The sequence below is a fragment of the Tursiops truncatus genome, chromosome 7, assembly GCF_011762595.2.
Source record: "Tursiops truncatus isolate mTurTru1 chromosome 7, mTurTru1.mat.Y, whole genome shotgun sequence".
Taxonomy (NCBI): domain Eukaryota; kingdom Metazoa; phylum Chordata; class Mammalia; order Artiodactyla; family Delphinidae; genus Tursiops; species Tursiops truncatus.
The window spans coordinates 113566341-113586455 of NC_047040.1; the positions used below are offsets into that span (position 1 = coordinate 113566341).

A 20115-nucleotide genomic window follows, 5' to 3' on the forward strand; every position below is an offset into this window, starting at 1 on the left:
CTCTAATCTTCAATTGCTACTAGCTATGTTCCTTCAGTGCTCCCGTGTCACGGCTTTAAATATTACCTGTAAGCTGACAATTCCCAAATGTATGGCTCTAGTCCAGACCTCGCCTCTGAACTCCAGTTCCATATACTGAATTGCCTGCCTTCCTTCATTTCGATTGATAAAAGTATTCTAAAATTGCATGTCCCAAGACTAGCTCCTGACCCACCCTCTCAAATCTGCTTCTCTCTGATTGTTACAAATTACTGAAGTTACTCCATCCTTGTAGTTGTTCAGGCCAAAACGTTAGAATCATTCCTTGAATCCTTTTTCTCTCACACCCTAGAGCCAATACATCAGTCAGTGCTGTCACTTCCATATTCAAAATACATGTAGATTGGGTAACTTCCCTGGCAGTCAAGTGGTTAGGACTTCACGCTTCCACTGCAGGGGCCCAGGTTCGACCCCTGGTCAGGGAACTAAGATCCCGCAAGACACACGACGCGGCCAAACACAGTTTAAAAAAAATGTAAATCATACCATGTCTTTTATCTCCTCAAACCCTCAACTGGCCTTGCTTATAATTAAAAGCCAAAGTCTGTAAAATTCTTATAAAGTCCTGGTCCACCTGGACCTTGTCAATACGCTCCACTCCAGCTCACTGTACCAGCCATACTGTTTGGTATGGAACTTTGCTGTTCCTCAAGGTGCAAAGCACACAATTTCATGGCCTTTTACTGCTGTTTCTTCTGCTTAGAACATTCTCCCCACGGATATCTGCACAACTCCTCAACATCTGTTCACCTTCTCAGAAGGCCTTCTCTGATATCCCATTTTTGATTGTCTCACTCCCCTTTCTCACCTTAATTTTTCTCCACAGCATCTATCACAATCTGATATATTACCTTTTAATTAATCATAAGAAAACTGAGTAGAATATACAGTAAAATGCACAAACCTTAAGTGTACAACTCAAAATTTTACAACTTGCATAACTTGAGTATATACACTTACATGTAACCACCACAAACCAACATATACATTTTTCCAAATCCCAAAAGGCTCCCTCAGGAGCCTCCCAGCTAGTAACACCTCTGCAGAGGGAACTGCTGTTCTGACTTCTGCTGATATAGACTGGTATTTTGCCTATTCTTGAACTTTACTTCCATGGAATCACATACTATGTACTCTAAGATACTCAATTATTTGCTTATAGTCTGTCTTGCCCACTGGAATGCAAGCTTCATGAGGGTAGGATTTTATCTACTCACTGCTGTATCCATGGTGTCTATAAACAGGACTTGCAACATAGAAGGTGCTCAATAAATGTTCACTGAATAAATAAATGAATAATCAAAATAGCATCATTAAGCTTTCCTTTTCTTGAAACTTTGAAGGGCAAAAGTTATTTTTCAGTAGAATTATCTTCATCATTATTACAAACACCTATGGAAATAAGATATTCACAATTAAGCCCAAAACTTGGGTAGAACTGTTTTAGGGTCAATTTAGAGCATCCTATACCTAACAAAAACCTAAGGCCAAGCCTTCTGTGATTACATTTACATCTAGATAACCAGGAATCAGTTTCTTAGGAAAACAAAGAGTTTATATCATGCTAACTTCTTTATAAAACAGAGATTAAACTTGAAGATCTACGGTATAGATATCGTATAGCTCTATTATGCTATTTTATTCCACTCTCACAGTGTAATAAATATTGACTGATTTTCTAGTAAAGATGATAGGAATTTAGTGAGCCCTCAAGCCATTCATTTAACAAGTCACTTAGGCCAACAATTACTCCTGAGATAGTGCTTCTTCCATTTTTAGAGGTCAGAAATTCTTTATAAATATTTAAATTTAGCTCCCACAATGTTCCTTGGTATTAATTTAATATGCTCAAATTATTTTATATTTTCAAGATTAATTTGATACCTGTTATTTTATCAATTGATCCTAACCACAAACTTAGGGGTAACTAATTATTATTCTTTCTAGGTGAGTCTGAGAGCAGTGCACAGAGGCTGTTGGGTAGAAATAATGATAGTATTTGTACCCATGGCTTGTTTAGAAGTATATTTCTTAATTTCCAAATACTCGGAGGATTTTTAAAGTCATCGTTTTGTTATTGTTTTTAGCTTAAATGTACCATGAACAGAAATTATATTCTGCATATTTAAAAATAATATGTACTCCAAACTTGTCGGATACAGTATTCTATAGTTTGCTATGTTGCTAAAATCTATATTATGCTGATTTTTAAAATGTCTGTTCCATCAGTGATTGAATAAGGGGTATGAGAATCTATCACTTTCTTTTGCTCTGTGACAGACATTGTTAAGAGAACAAAAGGGCAAAAGAAAGAGTGGGGAAAATATCTGCAAATCACATAGCCAACAAAAAAAGTGTATCTAGCATATATAAAGAGTTCTCAAAACACAAGAGTAAAAAAAGAAAAGAACAAATTAAATAATGGGAAAAACACCTGAACAGACATTCATCAAAGAAAAGATATGATACCCAACATCATTAGTCATTAGGGAAATGCAAAGTAAAACCATGATGAGATAAAACACACCTATCAGAAAAGCTTAAAAAGAAACAAAACAGTGCCACATGCTAAAAGGATCTAAAACAATTGGAACTTGCAAAGATGCTGGTGGGGATGCAAAGTGGTTCAGTCAGTCTAGAAAACAATTCCATAATTTCATATAAAGCTAAGTATACACTTGTTATACGACCCAGAAATCCCACTTTGGGATTATTACCCTACAGAAATGAGAACTTAAATTCACACAAAAACCTATAAATGAATGTTTGCAGTAGGCCTATTAATAACAAAACAAAACAAAAAATACTGGAAACGACCCAGATGTCCTTCCGTGGGTGAATGGAGAAACAAACCATGGTACATCCATATAACTGAATACAATTCAGCAATAAAAGGCATGAACTACTGAACTACACAGTACCTAGGATAAATCCCAAATGCATTACTGTAAGTAAAAGAAGCCAGTCTCAAAAGATTACATACTGCAGGCTTCCATTTATAAGACATTTTGGAAAAGACAAACTATGGAGTCAGGCAACAGACCAGGGTTGCCAGGAACCGGGGGTAAGTATGAGGGTGGACTTACCAGTAGGAGGCTGGGCAGCACGAGCCAGTGTATTTTTTTGGGGTGGGGTGGGGGGTGGCGGTGATGGAACTGCTCTGTTTCTGTTTGTGGTTACGTGAACACTACACATGTGTTAAAAACTCATACAACTGAACACCAAGAAAAAAATCAATTTACGATGTTATTTTAAGAAACAAATATTCCCACGTTCCCTGCCCTCAAATCTTTTTTTTTTTTTTTTTTTTTTTTGGCTGTGTTGGGTCTTCGTTGCTGCACGCAGGCTCCCTCCAGTTGCGGCGAGCGGGGGCCACTCCTCGTGGCGGTGCGCGGGCTTCTCATTGCAGTGGCTTCCCTCATTGTGGAGCACGGGCTCTAGGCGCGCGGGCTTCAGTAGTTGCGGCACGCGGGCTCAGTAGTTGTGGCTCACGGGCTCCAAAGCACAGGCTCAGTAGCTGTGGCACATGAGCCTAGCTGCTCTGCGGCATGTGGGATCTTCCCGGGCCAGGGCTCGAACCCGTGTTCCCTGCATCGGCAGGCGGATTCTCAACCACTGTGCCACCAGGGAAGCCCCCTCAAATCTTTTCTTCTTTCCTTTTTATCCTGAAGCTGTCCTTCATTCTTTTCTTTTCTATAGTTTCCTTTTCCCTTATTCATATAATCTTGCAGGCATACTAAATGTTTTGTTTTGTCAAATAGGCCATGTTCTCTCTTGATTCCCGGTCTTCCTTCATCCTGATGGCTCTATGGTGAAAACTACTCCCTTGGCTAGTTCTTATTAACTTTTCTGGCTTCAGTAAATCACTACTAAGAAGGCTTCCCTACCCTCTGCTGCCAGGCTGGATTAGAAGTTCCTGCCCCAGGGTCCCGTGGCATTCTGTACTTGCCCCTTCCTATTCTCAAATACTTAACTGTTCATACATGCTCTAATTCTTTCCCCTCACTACCTTGTGAGCTCCATGAGGGCAGGGATAATTGATGTTTTGTTCACTAAGTCATCCTTAGTGCCAACACTGTGCAAGGCACGTAACAGATGCACTGCTATGACGGTTCTAAGACTTATTTGCATCTTGCAGATTGCTATAAATAACTTAGTTCTACTCTAATTTTTTCAGCCTACATTCTGGAGGCAGAGAGAAAAGATCTTACCTTGCTTTTCAAAATAAAATATTATTTCAAACATACTTTTGCTTGTGATATTCAATTAAAACTTAAGTATTTTCTTTACATGTCCTCTCCCCTCTACCTTTTGTCCTTTTTGTTCCTGAGGCTACAAAACTTCCCTTCATGTTCACTGAACATTTGCACATTTTCTGAAGTTCTCCACATCCACATACAGCAGAATCACCTTTTCCTAGCTGGGTTATTTTGTGGGGTTTTTTTTCTTTTTTTTTTTTGGTCTGTACAAAGTATTTAAATTCCTTTAATTTGGCACTCTACATTTATGGCTTTCTGAGAAAGAGTTTTACAATCTACTAATTTAAACAATAAAAAAACATAACTTAAACAAATCAATAAATAATGATATGGTTAATTATGTATGAGATCCAGCCATGTCACTTAAGTTAAAAAAAAGTCTAAGATTCTTTGTATTATATTGACAGCAGTCAATGATAACAGCAGTCTAAACCACCTTCAGAAAACTGTTTAGCACTAAAATGACTGATTTTAATGGTCTTTTTTACTGTTAACCATAGTCTAGTGTACATATTTAAAGTTCCATTTGTTTTAGACTGTAGTATAATAAAAACAAAATCTAGTGACCACTACTTTACCTTTGGAGAATCACGTTCAAAAGTAATAGCCCGCAAAGAGGGAGGGAGGGTGAAGGGCCCATTCTAAAGAACACAAGAAGTTCAAGGGAGACTTAAACATTTTAAATGGAACCAGACAGACTTCCAAGTCACAAATGCTCAGAATTACCAGATCCAGTCATGTGAGGAAAGCAAGTCATTTGGTTTTTTAAAAGGAATGGGTCTGCATATGTCTATATGTTAAAATAAATTAAAAATAACTATCTAAGGAAAACTTAACTCCCTTTCAGGCTGGGATCCATATTAGGCTTAGTAGTTTGTCCCAAGAAAATATAAAACCTATCACCAATTAAACTGATGATTACCTATAATTCCACTTTTCATTAGGTATAGAGAATAGCTGTACTTCAGGTACTTCTAAAGGAATATAATCTCTTGATGAAACAATCATGAGAAGGAATCTAGGTGAAGAGACGCACAAATGAAGGATAGTCACTCACAAATACGCTTATGGCAGGAGGATAACAGTCTTTTGGAAGCAGCAAATTGACACAATGAAAAAGAAGTCAGGGAGGATGGTGATGGGATGAACTAGGAGACTGGGATTGACATATATACACTAATATGTATAAAACAGACAACTAATAAGAACCCACTGTATAAAAAATAAATAAGTTAAATCAAAAAAATAAACTAAATAAAAGCTTTATCTCCTCCAAAAAAAAAAAGAAAAAAAAAGTTAGGGTGTTGTACAGGAAAAGCCAGTGATTATAGAATTCCATCCTAACAAAGGAATGGTAGAGGGGCAACCAAAATATGTAAATACAACTGATTTTGTGCTTTATAAATAAAAATTTATAATGATGTTACTAAATGATGAAAGGAGTGTAGTAATACAGGCGTCGGTGAGGTGAAAGCATCTTTTATGATAATGATTTCATAAAAGTTAAAAATTCAAATTACTTTTCCTGTAACAGTTTTTTTTATTTGTTTTTTAAATTTATTTATTTATTTATTTATTTATTTATTTTTGGCTGCATTGGGTCTTTGCTGTGCGCAGGCTTTCTCTAGTTGCGGCAAGCAGGGGCTACTCTTCGTTGCGGTGTGCAGGCTTCTCATTGCGGTGGCTTCTCTTGTTAGGAGCACGGGCCCTCGGCGCACAGGCTTCAGTAGTTGTAGCTCGCGGGCTCTACAGCGCAGGCTCAGTAGTTAGTTGTGGCGCACGGGCTTAGTTGCTCCAGGGCATGTGGGATCTTCCTGGACCGGGGCTCAAACCCGTGTCCCCTGAATTGGCAGGCAGATTCTTAACCACTGCACCACCAGGGAAGCCCACTGTAACAGTTTTTATTTTGCAAAATAAAAATTCTAAAGGTACTGTCTCTTATGGTCAGCAAAAATTATCCTTATAACATAAAACACTACCTTGTAGAAAAATAACATGAAAAATCCACTTCAACCACTCTTCTTGTCAGGTATTGAATCTTAAGTGATTGTAACTGTGAAAATACTTATATTCAGAGGAAATTTTCAGTGCGACTATGCTGGCAGCGCTCACTGTTCCATTTGTTGCCTAATCCTATCAGGGCATTAAAGATTTTTTTTTGCTGAATAATGGTGTCTAACTCAACAATATCAAAATGCATTTTCTTCACTTACCCTTGCATAGTGGAATTCAACTCCATAGAGTTCTAAGGTACGTGCTGTGTTCAGGTAATTAAATTCTGCTTCTGCAGGAGATAAGCCTCTGTAAAAACATCATTAGGTTAAAAATTATAACAATCACAGATATGACCAAATTACAAAAAGGCGATTTGTCTGAAACTTTCCAGCATTCTGATTGACTATTTTACAAAACGCCATGTGCAAGGGCGCTCCTCTTAGTTCTGTGCAGTAACATCTAACTTTTCTGGAAGGTACATTTTCAGTAACACAAATTATTATTTTGTAGAATATTTTCTTATTTTCCAGAAACACAAGAATGCACCAGCTTTTTAAAGTTCTAAGCTACTCTCAGACTTAACTTAAAAAAAAGCCACTCTCAGACTTGCAAAGCCACTCTCAGACTTAAAACAAATATTTTTCAAAATTTGGTCTACACTCCATATGTGCATTGTAATCACACAGGGTGCTTCTGACACATGCAGTCTCTGGGGCGAACTCTGGGGCAGGGCTTCTCAGGGTGTGGTGCACAGACAGGTGTTGACTCATAACAAGAACAGAAATTGAGAGTGTCACAGCCTTTTGTAGCACTTTGGCAGAGTAATTTTATGTCTGTTGCATGTAACAACAAAAAAGTACTTGTTAATTTTTTATGCCTTTGTTTATTTCTCTATCTTATTTTTCTAGTAATTCACTTTTATTATATTTTTCAGAAGCATCATTCCATGAGAGACTGAGGGGAAAACCGGTCTTTCATCACAGGTAGTTTCAGATGTACTGTTCTTTAGAAACTGATATAGAACAAATGGGTCCAAATTGTTTATATGTAAGAAATATTCCAGGTGATTCTTATGAACACAAGTTTGAGGACTACTACTGTAAATGCAAAGCCTTTAAAAAGGCTATATTATATATAGTTCTAACAACCTTGGTTATCTGATATTACCAGGCTATAGCAGAGCAAAAGCAACAAATTAAAAATGCAAAGATATCACCCTTCATTCATGAATGATATCAGGGAGCAAGCAGCCTGCCAATGTATGATCATAAAAATGGGATTCCTCATAAAAGAGATATACTTCAGTTTTCTATAAAATTCAATTAAGTTAAAGAAATACTCTACTTTCTTCCCCACCCTCCTGCATTATAAACTGGATGATTCTATTTTTTCTTTCTTTAAAAATTTGCAGAACCATTTCTTTAAAGCAAATAGAAATATATAATAAATACCTTGTGAAATGTACAAACTTTTTCCTGACAGAAACAGACTTGTCATTATTGGTAAATTTTTTTTAAAAATCTGGTTTATCTTCAAACCCTTGGTTCAGATATGCAATGTGTAGAACTTTCATAATAAATGGCATTTGCTTTTAGACCACAACAGCCCCCATACCACATGAAGCCGGTCTGATAAAATTCTCACTCATTAATCTTGTTTTAGATTAGGGTCCACAAACCTTTACTGGAAATAGCTGGCTGGTAAGCACTTCAGGCTTTCAGGCCATATGGCCTCTGCTGCAACAATTCAGCTCTGCTGTTACGTGAACACAGCCACAGACAATGTGTAGGCCAATGAGGGAATCTGTGTTCCAATGACCGTTCACGTAAGGACACTGAAAGTAGAATTTCTCAAAATTTCATGTGCCACAAAATGTTCGTCTTCTTTTGATTTTCTTCAACTATTTCAAACCATTTTTATTAGCTCGTAGACCACGCAAAAGGAGGCAACAGGCCATAGTTTGCCAACATGTTGTAGACACATGGGCCATTACCGAATGAAAGTGAGTCTCCTTATTAATAAGAGCTAATATTTCTTCAGTGCTTACTATGTGCCAAGCACTGTTCTGAGTACTTTGTATATATAAACTCACTTAATCCTTATAATAACACCAGAGGTAGATAGTTTTATCATCCCCAATTTACATGTAAGGAAACAGAAACAGACATAGAGTGATTCGGCTGAGGTTACAAGATTGTAAGTAAAGTAGCCTCATCAGAATTTCAAACGAGGCCAAATGAGTCTGGCTCAGATTCTTAGAGTCTAGCTCAGATTCTCAGCCAATATGTAACACTGCCTTAGTTCCTCCATGAGTATTTTGAATTGTATGGTAAAGCAAAACTGAACTCTGAACCAAGAAACAATATGATTTTCTATTCCAAGCGATAAACCTCTTCTTGAAAACTCATGTCACAGAAAATCAGACTCATAAAATATCAAAGTTGAATACTGTTATAAATGAAAAAATGCTACTATTTTAAAAGAATTTTTTTTTTATTAATTTAGTACTACATAAAGTTCCTTTTCTTCTCTTGGCTCATTACCAAACAGAATAGATTCCTTTCACACAGCTAAAAACTAAGAAAGAATTGCTAAGTAGATTGAACTGTATATTGTGAACATATTATTAATATTCTAAAATTCCTTCTTAAAGAACTGGCGACTTTGTATAATAGCCAATACATGTCTGTTTACATACAGCTTTGTGTTTCTTAACAGACATGAAAACAAGCCTCATATAGTCTATGATTTTTTTTAGTATAGATTACCTACATTTCTTTACAGTAATCATACTATTTTATATAATAGTAACTATTCTATATTAAGTAATCACATTAGAAATAATTTAAAACATTTCTCTAGAAAAGATGCCATTAAGAAGTTTATCAAGTAAGCAGAAAAGTAAGTAAATCCTTACGTATGTTGCTGATGTAGTTTTGCAATTTCTTTTTCAAAATCTTGAGGTTGATTAGGAATGAAAGAATAATCTGAGAGGTAGCCTGGCAAGTTTTCTGATTGATTGTAGTCTCCAAGTTCAGCTAATAAATGGAAAGAAAATACTCACACTTCAATAAACACATTTTTCAAGTTTTATAGCCAAATCAGCAATGTCAAGAATTCCTTTATATTTCTGGAAGTAAAATATTTGTTTCTACTGTTACCATTTAAGCAAATTATAACAATGCATTTAACGTTCTCCTAGGTCTTAAACAACTTCAGAAAAATTATTTTCAGGAATCAAAGTAAGTGCTAACTAATTGGATGTTTCATTACACTTTCTGTGTAGTCACTTTTTTCTGCATAGTAACATATGTTTAAATAACTCATACATTAAAGGCCGTACTACCAACAGAGACCATGCAATCACATGCTATTTGGCCCAAAGGTGGACTGATACTTACACTGAACAGCAAGTGAAGCCAAAAGAGCAGCAGTGTTATAAGGACAGGGCAATCTAATGAAACAGAAAATAACTCAAGGTTAAACACAATAATTTTAAAAGCAATATAATTTATATTACACTATTCACACTTGAAGTTTCTGTGTGACTTACATTTTAACTATTAAGTAATGAACTTATCTGATGAAAGGAATTTATGCTACATGTAGCCATCTTTCAGTAGATAATCTGTCTGCAATGATCATGAACTACTTAATACAGAATTGGAAGTATTTTTAAAGCCCATTACTAAAAACTTAAAACAGCTCACCTTCCAGTAAGTATGTCTTGTTTGATTTGCAAGAAATACTGGTACCTTAAAAAAAAAAAAAGATAGCGTTTACTGGAATTATAACATTTAGAGTTTTAAAAACTGTATATTTACATTAACAAATAAAACTGAAATATTTAAGTATTTGCTTTTATAATATGCATACTAGCCCAAGTAAAGATATTTTAAAATAAACTTTCATAAATACATGAATCCAAACATTTAGAATTCTTTGATAAATGAAATTTGATACTTATATTTTGTTTCCCTAGCTTCTATTATAAAACTTTCACGAATTTAAGAATTACATGGCTGAGGGAGATTAGGGAGAAATACTCTAAAGTGGGATTTCCCTGGTGGTGCAATGGTTAAGAATCCGCCTGCCAATGCAGGGGACACGGGTTCGAACCCTGGTCCGGGAAGATACCACATGCCGCGGAGCAACTCCTGTGTGCCACAACTACTGAGCCTGCGTGCCACAACTACTGAAGCCCACGTGCCTAGAGCCCATGCTCCGCAACAAGAGAAGCCACCATAACGAGAAGCCCGCACACCACAACGAAGAGTAGCCCTTGCTCACCGCAACTAGAGAAAGCCCGCACGCAGCAATGAAGACCCAATGCAGAGCCCTCCCCCCAAAAAAAACAAAAAAACAAATACTCTAAAGATTGGTGTATGCAGAAAGTAGAACTGGGAAGCACAGAAAACTTAAGTCAGAGACATAGAAGAGCTGACAGTAGCAACACTAGGGACCAACTAAAGAAAATCGCTCTTTCAGCTGAGCCAGGAAGCCAGCTGCAAGGACAGGCCTATGTGTTGATCACCGTATCATCAGGCAGCAGGAAGCTGCTAATGGTAGAAAGCACTTTCCATCTTCATTTGGGTTAAGAAAGCTCTCTTTGATCAAAAAAAAAAAAAAAAAAAAGAAAAAAAAGGTAAGTTCCTTTCCCTACTATTGCTCTACTATTAAAATTGCCAAGTACCCAATTTCCTTTAAAACCAACAAAAATGTAAGTATCCTGTAACAAGACTGCTGAAGTTGCTTACAAGATGGCACTCCCCTTCTGTCCTTGCTAGTGGGTAGTCATCCCTTCATAGATTTATCAATGCCTGGGTAAAGTCCCCTGTGCTGTATCATGTTGGCAGAAGATAAAATTTTGTGTCTTTTAATGTTTAAACAGAGAATCTTAAGACCTTCATTTCACCCAACTAAAAAAAGTTCACATACTCCAAGAGCCAAAAATTATTTAAAATTTTAGTTGTTTAGCTGATTAAAGTCATTAAAGAGTTCCATGACAATATTCAAATTACCAAAGAATGTAATTAAGGTTTTCAGAGAATCAGATAAAAAAAGCTGATACAAATACCCTGGCTTCATATATTAATGAATGAAGTATATAAACGCTGTTAGGCTTAATACATAGTATTACACTATTATCTATGTACTCAATCCAAGACAACATATTTCTATCTGGCCTACTTGGCTTCATAATTAAAAGTTAAAGGTTTCTGGTGGGAAAGTCCTTTTTTTAAAAAAATATTTATTTATTTAGGCTGCGCCGAGTCTCTGTTGTGAAACCTGGGATCTTCAATGCGGCATGCAGAATCTTTAGTTGGGGCATGTGGACTCTTAGTTGTGGCATGTGGGATCTAGTCCCTGCCCAGGGATCGAACCCAGGTCCCCTGCATTGGGAGCTTGGAGTCTTACCCACTGGACCACCAGGGAAGTCCCTGGTGGGAAAGTTTTACAGTTAGGATTGAAATGTATATATCCTTGACATAATATTGTAAATCCTACACAAATAACACCTATGTTTCCTGAATTTGATTTACACACTAAGCAGTAAGGACTGATAGAGCAGAAACTGGAATTAAAAGTCCTAAGCTAAACCAGCCTGTGATCTTTGGCAAATTACTTAAAATTGGGTGGAGCCTTAGTTTCTCTATTTGTAAAAAGGAAGTAACATCACTTGCCTGGTATATGTATCCCAGGGGCCCTATATATGGTGATAAAAGCCCAATTTTTAAAGACAATTAAGACCTTTAAGGTAGATTAATAATGATTGAGCTAAATGCAGAAATATGTTTAAGGTGTAAAAAAAAATACAATAACATACCATGCACTAAACACCTATTACGTACTGAGTACACCTAAGCACTAAAAAGATATGAAAGAAATGTCATTTGTATTCTGATGACTCCTAAGAAAATGCCAATTCTAATTACGCCAGCACCTGTTAATACAAATGACATTTAACCTGACGAAAGGTCTGTGACTACTTTCTTTTTTTACCACTAATCCAAAATAGAATCTCAAGGCAAGGAGGTGTAGCAGTAATTTCTTGTTTTGTGGGGTTTAAACTAGTCCTTAAAATTTAGCCGCTAACTGTGGCTAAGGGTATCCTACTATTAATCATGACCACAACAAGAAGGCTACCCAAGCACTAAAGTTTTAAAGGAGTATTTTTTTAACCGTGGAATCACCTGGAAGCCTGTGCCCAGGTCCCATCTGAGACCTATTAAATCAGTTTCCAGGGGTGTTGCCAAAGCATCAGCACGTTTTAAAGCTCCCCTGTAAGTGATTCTAACTTGTAATCAGGGTAGAGAATCCTTGATGTGCACAATGGTGATAAAAATAAGATCGGCCCTTCACTCCATTTTACCAAGCAACGCCAGTTACAAGGTTCCAGGACATTCCATTATAAAGGATTTTTGAAAGAATGCATTATTTCTAGGCAGAACAAAGATAATATTCTAGACTGATGGACAGCACAATTGCTCAATTTCTACCAAACGTGATTTCACTTTATTCTACTTCATGAACGTAGTTTGACTTTAATTATCAGTGAGACACATTTATTCCTTGGTTATGTTTTCAACACAGGCCATAAAAGAACCAACAGATTCAAGCTCATTAAGAAATTTAAAGACAGTTTTCTGAGTGAAATAAATTATGAATATGGCCGCAATTGATAATATTTAATTGCTTATGTGAACAAACTTTTCATAAGCATTAAATACATTAGAAATCCAATTAAAAATTATTGGTCTTTTATTTACAAATATTTCTTATAATTTAAAAATCTAATTACATAAATATATATTATGGAATACTTTGTTACTTGATTTCAAGTTACAAGTACTAGTAAAAAATGCATTTTGGGCTTTCCTGGTGGCGCAGTGGTTGAGAGTCCACCTGCCGATGCAGGGGACACGGGTTCGTGCCCCGGTCCGGGAGGATCCCACATGCCGTGGAGCGGCTGGGCCCGTGAGGCATGGCCGCTGAGCCTGCGTGTCCGGAGCCTGTGCTCCGCAACGGGGGAGGCCACAACAGTGAGAGGCCCGCGTACCGGGGGAAAAAAAAAAAAAAAATGCATTTTAAAATCCTTTATAATTCACAATTTTCAGTAATTGAGAGTAGTTTCCTTGAAGTTCCTCCAAAATTAGGGAAAGTTTGACTCCACTGAGAATTATTTAAGATAAAAGATCTTGTTATTTTAATTATTTAACAACAACAACAAAACCTGACTAAGAGCTACAATACTAAACTAAATATTTATATGATACAACTTGGCTTTTCAAGATAAATTAGGTTGGACGTTATTAGGGTCAAATGTTAGGACTGCCTAATCCCAGATCTATATTCCTGAGTTCTCCTGTTAGAAGAAAGGTGACAGCCTGACCCCCAACAAACACACAGAAAAGGACTCTCAAAAGTTCTTTGTTTCTCCACTTCACCACAGTATTCTAAAGGGTAACCAATACATTACCATCTAGGAGCCTACCTACAGGTGGCTTTAGGTGTGGGTTTTTAATTTGGCGCCCATCTTTCAGAGTAATTCTGAATATAGTGTTACCTATATTCTTATATCTTAAGGAAGGTATAATATGCTAATTTTTAATTCTGTCTTTTTTTAAAAAAACTAATTACTAATTCTGTCTTTCAAGCAATACACAAGGTTATCACTCAGGTTTTTTTAAACAATGCCAGTTACCACACGGTGATCACTCCCCACTATTTCCACCTTAAACAGTTCACCTAACATTTACACACTACCAAAACGCTCATCTGGGTCATTCTTGTGAGTACTTTGTCAAGTAGAAGGGACAACAGAATCAGCTGTAAATTAATACTAGACCTACAACGGCCAGTAGAGGGGGCATTTACAGGCCTGAACGTGCTAGAGCGCTCTGCCAACTCCCTTTACAAAGATGCCTGCTGTGCTCTGTAAAGTGCAGCACTCCTACACTTAACGGCGTACAGTTTATAAAGCCTATGTCCCCCTCCATGGAAATAACGTATATATAGAATATATTTTTACAAGAAAAAAAACAGCAGACAATTCTCACTATGCAGAATGCCTTGAATACAACTGCAGCATCATCTAATTACTTCAGTTAGTTACAGCAGTGCTTCTGAACCATTCTTCACAAGTAGAGAAGTTAATATTGATATGGCTCGGGAAGCTGCTTGTGGCTGGACGGGGTGGCCCTGGGGTTTCAATCTCCTGAAGCCCTCCCAGCCATCCAACAGAGGAGGAGACTTAGCTTGAAACGTCTAGAACCCACTCTGTGTGCTGGCAGGGAAGCTCAGAATGATGTCATGGTAATCTATTTTTACCTAATTAATTTCAAAATTTCATAATGGTTTTGACAATATTTTCAAGTAAAAACATGCTCCATAAAAACCCACCTTGTATATTCTTCTTGTAACTTGTTGGGGTCACTTACAAAAAATTTGACTCTAAAGTTCAAACTGTAAGGAGATCCTCCTAGAATTAATAAAAGCAGTTCTAATTAATTAGATTATATTAGTCCTTCATCTTTATAAAGTATACTTGTATAACATCAAATAAGTATGTTTGCTCACTCTTTAGCTGCTTCCTTATTGGTTTGTTTGGATCCAGCCACCTCTGAAAAATAAATAAATAAGACTGATTTCTTTTTTTCCTGGAGGAACTAATATATCAATTCTTGCAAGTCTGTTCCATTTGAAGATTAATGCTAAAAATTGCATTTTTTGAAAAGGCCTAGGTAGGGGGAAAAGAATCACTAAATTACAGACTCATATCAAATATAACAAAATTATGCTAGAAAGTATTGAATGTACTTGTGCTTTAAGATTTTGATTTCAATTTCTCATTAAGTTATATAGTGTGCAATAACCTCTATTCCAAAAGTAAAAAATGCTTAATAATCACTGCAATATGAAGCGATTCTGTTAATTTAACTATATTATATAATAGTCTATCAAGTTTTTAAAATTCTCTTTATCTTTCATAAAAATATGCTTGGCTTTATGCTCTCATTCAGACAAAATTTAACTACACATCATGAAAATCTACTCTTATGAAAAATTTTAACTCCCTTAAAAAAGAAAACAAAAAACAAAATACCCCCCCATAACACCCCATACTAATTTTTTAAGAGACAATGTTTAGTTTGGGGAAGGACTGCTTTTTGTATATGAAAATTTCAAGTAGTCTCGACACTTTTGAATGCCAGTTAAGCTCTATTTCAGGCGAACTAGAACTAAATTCAGAAAACATTTCAACTGCCAACGTTCAGTTAAAAAAATTAAAGAATCCAAAATGAGGTGATAGACGTGGCAGTATTTTCAAAGCACTACACAAATGTAAGCTTATATATCGTTACTTATAAACTGTCCTCCTACCAGCCATACTTGATTCCATGCAGAGCACACAAACAGATTTCAGTAACAAGTGGCTGAAAGTCGTCCACGAAGCCTTCCTTTCCATTATCCATAACATCCAACATATCCAATCCAACTAATTCTACCTTCAAACCGTCCCTAGAATTGAATAATTCTTCACCATCTACTCTGCCACCATCCATGTCTCTGGGACAGCCCTGGCCACAGCCTCTTACCTACGGCTCTGCCTCTTACCATCATCCTCCCTCCCCCCGAAGCTACAGTAGTCTTTTTTTTTTTTTTTTGCTACAGTAGTCTTTTAAAAGGCTCACTCCTTTGCTTAACATCTCTTGATAATTTCTCAATGTTAAGGTCCAAAGGCCTTACTGTGGCTTACATGGTCTCTCCCTACTTCCTTTTTTTATTCTATTGGTCTTTCTTTAATGTTTTATTTGCCTCAGTTAATTTTAAAAATATATATTTCAAAGAGGCAATTTTAGACTCCTGATAAGTTTTGGAAGCCTTAAAATACCAATCAAAATAGGTGTCCAGTTCAGTTTTGACAGTTCCAAATCTGTGGCTAACACAATTTTTTTTAACATATACATATATCCACTCTTTCTTAGATTTTTTTCCCATGTAGGCCACCACAGAGCACTGAGTAGAGTTCCCTGTGCAGCAGGTCCTTATTAGTTATCTATGTTATACGTACGAGTGTGTACATGTCGATCCCAGTCTCCCAATCTACTCTCCCTCCCCCCGGTAGCCATAAGTTTGTTTTCTGCATCTGTGAGTATTTGCTTCGTAGGTAAGTCCCTTTGTACCCTTTTGCAGACCCACATGTAAGTGATATCATGTGTTACTTCTCTCCTCACTTCCTCCACCTCAGTTTACTGAGCTCCAGCTTAATGGCCTCCTTTCTGTTTCCCCAAGATGCCATCTTGGGGCCTTCAATTCTAAGCTTCCTTATGCACAGAATGTTCCTCGCTGGCTTTTCCCATGGCTGACGTCTTTCGTTATCTAAGTCTCAGCTTAAATTCCACCTCATCAGAAAGGCCTTCATGGACTGCCTTATCTATCAAAAGTATCGTATGTCACAAAGCTCCTAGCTACTTAGTTATTTTCCTTCGGGTAAGGAACGTTAAATTCCTTCATAACATTTTCTTAATTGCAACATATTTGTTTTACTTTTTTATTGCCTATCTCCTTTCTTAGATTTTGAACTCCTTAAGGTAAGGAATAAAATCTGATTTATAGCTGAAGGGTCAGTACCCAGCACAGAACATGGCATATAACATCTACTAAAAATACCTGGTGAAGGACTAACCCTGCTGAATGACTCAGTGGGACGGGGGAATCTGTTTCTGTGCCAATAATCAGATGGTTTTCACCCCTACTTAACACATCTGTTCCCCCTATGTATCCACCCATTTATCCACAGTCTCACCCATCTATCAATCTGGTGATTTTTTTCCTCCATACTTTCTAGAAAAAAAAACATAAATTACATTTATTTTAATGTCTGTCTAAAATCGAAATTTGGGACCAGTTATTGCCCCAAAGCCTGCCTTCCTGACCAGAAATGCAGACATATTTACATACTCAAGTAGATGTGTGAGGCTGACACAGCTAGGAGTACACTAACAAGCACTGGGAAATGTAATACTTCCTCAATGACGTCAATTAGATAGGACGTAGGTTCTTGGCTTAAACCATGAAGATGGAGCCAGATGAACTTGAGGGTCACAGGGTCAACTTCACTCATGCCACCCCAAAATTCAGTTCAGATTCTAACTAGCAACTGCACTGACTTCACCAGTGAAATCTTCACAGCAGTGAGTCTCCCTCATCCTGAACGTGTTATTTCTCCATTTACTCGTGTCTTCTATTATCTCTTCCTGTAAAGTTTTATAGTTTTCTTCCTATAGATTTTGACACCCCTAATGTCAAAAGTTTATTCATAGATATTCAATGGATTTGGGTTTTTAAAAGAAAACTTATTTAATTTGCTATTTTGTTGGATTATGTTCCCTAATTGGTATATTGAAAGATATTGCTATTTATTTGTTTCTTCAGCTTTAAGTCCTACTAGTTGTAAAAAGTTTTCCAAATGATTCATTTGGACTCTCAAGGCAGATTCATTTTATCACTAAGAAGAAATGAGTTCTCTGCACCTTCATCCCAAACACACAAACATACTTATTCCACAGGGAACTGCACCTGCTGCCCTCGTTGAACCAGAGAAAGAGAAGAGGGCTAAGCAGCGTAGCTGTTTCAAATCGTTTTGATAAACTGTGCTGCCTGACCCTGAAAACTCTCCGCCTCTACTGTATTTCTTTGCTACATCCTTTTTCGGTTTCCTCTATTTGATTTTTCCACCAATCCTTGCAAGCACTGAATCTTCTAAGAAATCCTTAACACTTCTTGTCTGCTCATGGCACTCACTGGAAAGCAACAAAAAGCAGGCAGAAGAAATTGGACCTAAGTCTATTCTCGAAAAACAAAAACTGCAACGGGTGAGATTTCTATAGTTGCAGTTTTTTGCCTGAGAGCAATCTCAAATCCTGCACCAGGCAGGGGACAGCCTCACTAAAACTTGAGGTGTCAGTGGACAGAGTTCAGGCAGGAGTGGCAGGGTACCCAGAAAATTGAGGAGGAAATCCTGAAAGAGAGGGAGGCAGCAGAAGGGCTTAACTCTAAAATCCGGATATAAAAGCCACCTCAACTCTGGCTGACAGTTCAACTTCTACATGCACAGGAAGACCCCAAAGCCCCAGGAAAGAGAAGCAGTTGCAAACGTAAAGAAATGAATAGAGATAACCGTTCGCCCAAAGGGAAGCAGGGTATGGACTGTGGGTCCAGATCCACTCGTTCTCAATAACACAGTCCAAGTCGTACAGGACGTCACTACCCTGTCCATAGCCAAGCTCTTTCTATCACCCTGAGAGGTTCCCTGTGTCCCTCTGCACCCAGTCCCCCAAGCCCAGGCAATCACTGATCTGCTTTCAGTCACTATATACCAGTTTTGCTTGCTCTACAATTTAATATAAATGAAATAATAGAGTATATCATGCAAAAATATAACCATTATTTTTCATCCATTCACTATTGACAGATGTTAAAGTTAATTCAGGAATGAGCTATTATGAATAAAGCTACTATGATCATTTGTGTACAAGGTTTCGTGTAACATGTTTTCATTTCTCTTGGATAAATATCCAAAAGAGGGGTTCCTTGGAGGTATATATTAAATCTATGTTTAGTTTTACAAGAAACTGCCAAACTCTACTTTCCAAAGTGGTTGTATCCTTTTAAAGTCCTACCAGCAATCCTTAATAATTGCTCCACATCCTTGCCAAAGTGTGGTATTGTGAGACTCTAATTTTTTAACTATTCTAATGGACGTTCAGTGACATCTCATTGTGGTTTTACAATGCCCTGATGCACCTGTGTTCAGCAGATGTCCTTTATCACAGTGAGAATGGTCCTTTTCCAAGTTTAAGAGTTTTCATTATGAATGGATGCTGAATTTTATTCTATGTAAATTATGCCTCAATTACACTGATTTAAAAGAAAAATTCTAGGGGCCAGAAGCACACTTAATGGTGAGACGCTGAGTACCTTCCTCCTACGACAGGGAACAGGTAAGGCAGTGTGCTGCCGTCAGTCACCTCTATTCGTCATTGTCCTGGTAGCCTCAGCTTTCATGTAATAAAGAATAAAAAATAATGGTAAAAAAGAATAAAGACTGGGAGGGAAGAAGTAAAACTCCCTATTCACATATGACATGATTTACGCAGAAAAAAGCATGTTTACATGACAATCTATGTAGAAAGATTGTCATGTAAACATGTCGCATGAGCTCCACCCCATGTTACTGGAGCTCCACCCCAAACTTTCTGAATCAGAAACTCTCTATGTAGAAAATCCTACAGAATTTACAGAAAGTGACTAGAATTAATAAGTGAGTTTAGAAAGGTTACACAATAAAAAAAATAAACTGTATTTCTATATGCTAGAAATAAACAAATTGGTAACTGAAAAAGAAAACCAACAATACCATTTGCATGGTTCTTCTATCTACCAAGTTGCCAAAGACAGAATCTGAGATACCAGACTCTCTGAGTTCACTCTTTCCCTCATGAGCCCTGCTGACTTTCTCTCCTGACTCTCTTGAGCACTTACCCACCACCAGAGCCAATCCAGTAACTCACTAGTGCAACATCTCTCACCTGTCTCTAGTTTGCCACTTTACTTGCCACTGGCTATACTGTACCCAGAGTGGTATGTCTAAAATACAATTTTCATGTTGCTCGTGTAAATAAATCCTTAGGCTGGTACAATCTTAACACAGATCAAAAGCACTTGATGATCTATTGCACTACTCGTATCTCATCTGTGACCCATCTTCTCTTCCTGCTCTATATTCCAGCCATAGGTATTAAAAAATTCTTTTTCA

At 37.1% G+C, this 20115-nt stretch overlaps 1 protein-coding gene across 7 annotated transcripts in view; it reads right to left on the reverse strand.

Moving 5' to 3' along the window:
- Window positions 1-20115, reverse strand: part of PTPN4 (protein tyrosine phosphatase non-receptor type 4) — a 178315-nt gene that overhangs the window by 80059 nt on the left and 78141 nt on the right. For 4 of the 7 annotated variants that reach the window (XM_019932319.3, XM_019932322.3, XM_073807865.1 and 1 more), the window contains exons 4-9: window positions 14874-14916; window positions 14697-14796; window positions 10004-10048; window positions 9695-9747; window positions 9211-9331; window positions 6512-6599 (exon numbers count right to left, since the gene is read on the reverse strand). In XM_019932319.3, the coding sequence (XP_019787878.1) occupies window positions 6512-6599; window positions 9211-9331; window positions 9695-9747; window positions 10004-10048; window positions 14697-14796; window positions 14874-14916 (450 nt within the window). Of the gene's footprint in view, window positions 1-6511; window positions 6600-7971; window positions 8100-9210; window positions 9332-9694; window positions 9748-10003; window positions 10049-14696; window positions 14797-14873; window positions 14917-20115 lie in introns of those variants that run through there. The other 3 variants (XM_019932320.3, XM_019932323.3, XM_073807866.1) reach the window with 2 other exon arrangements.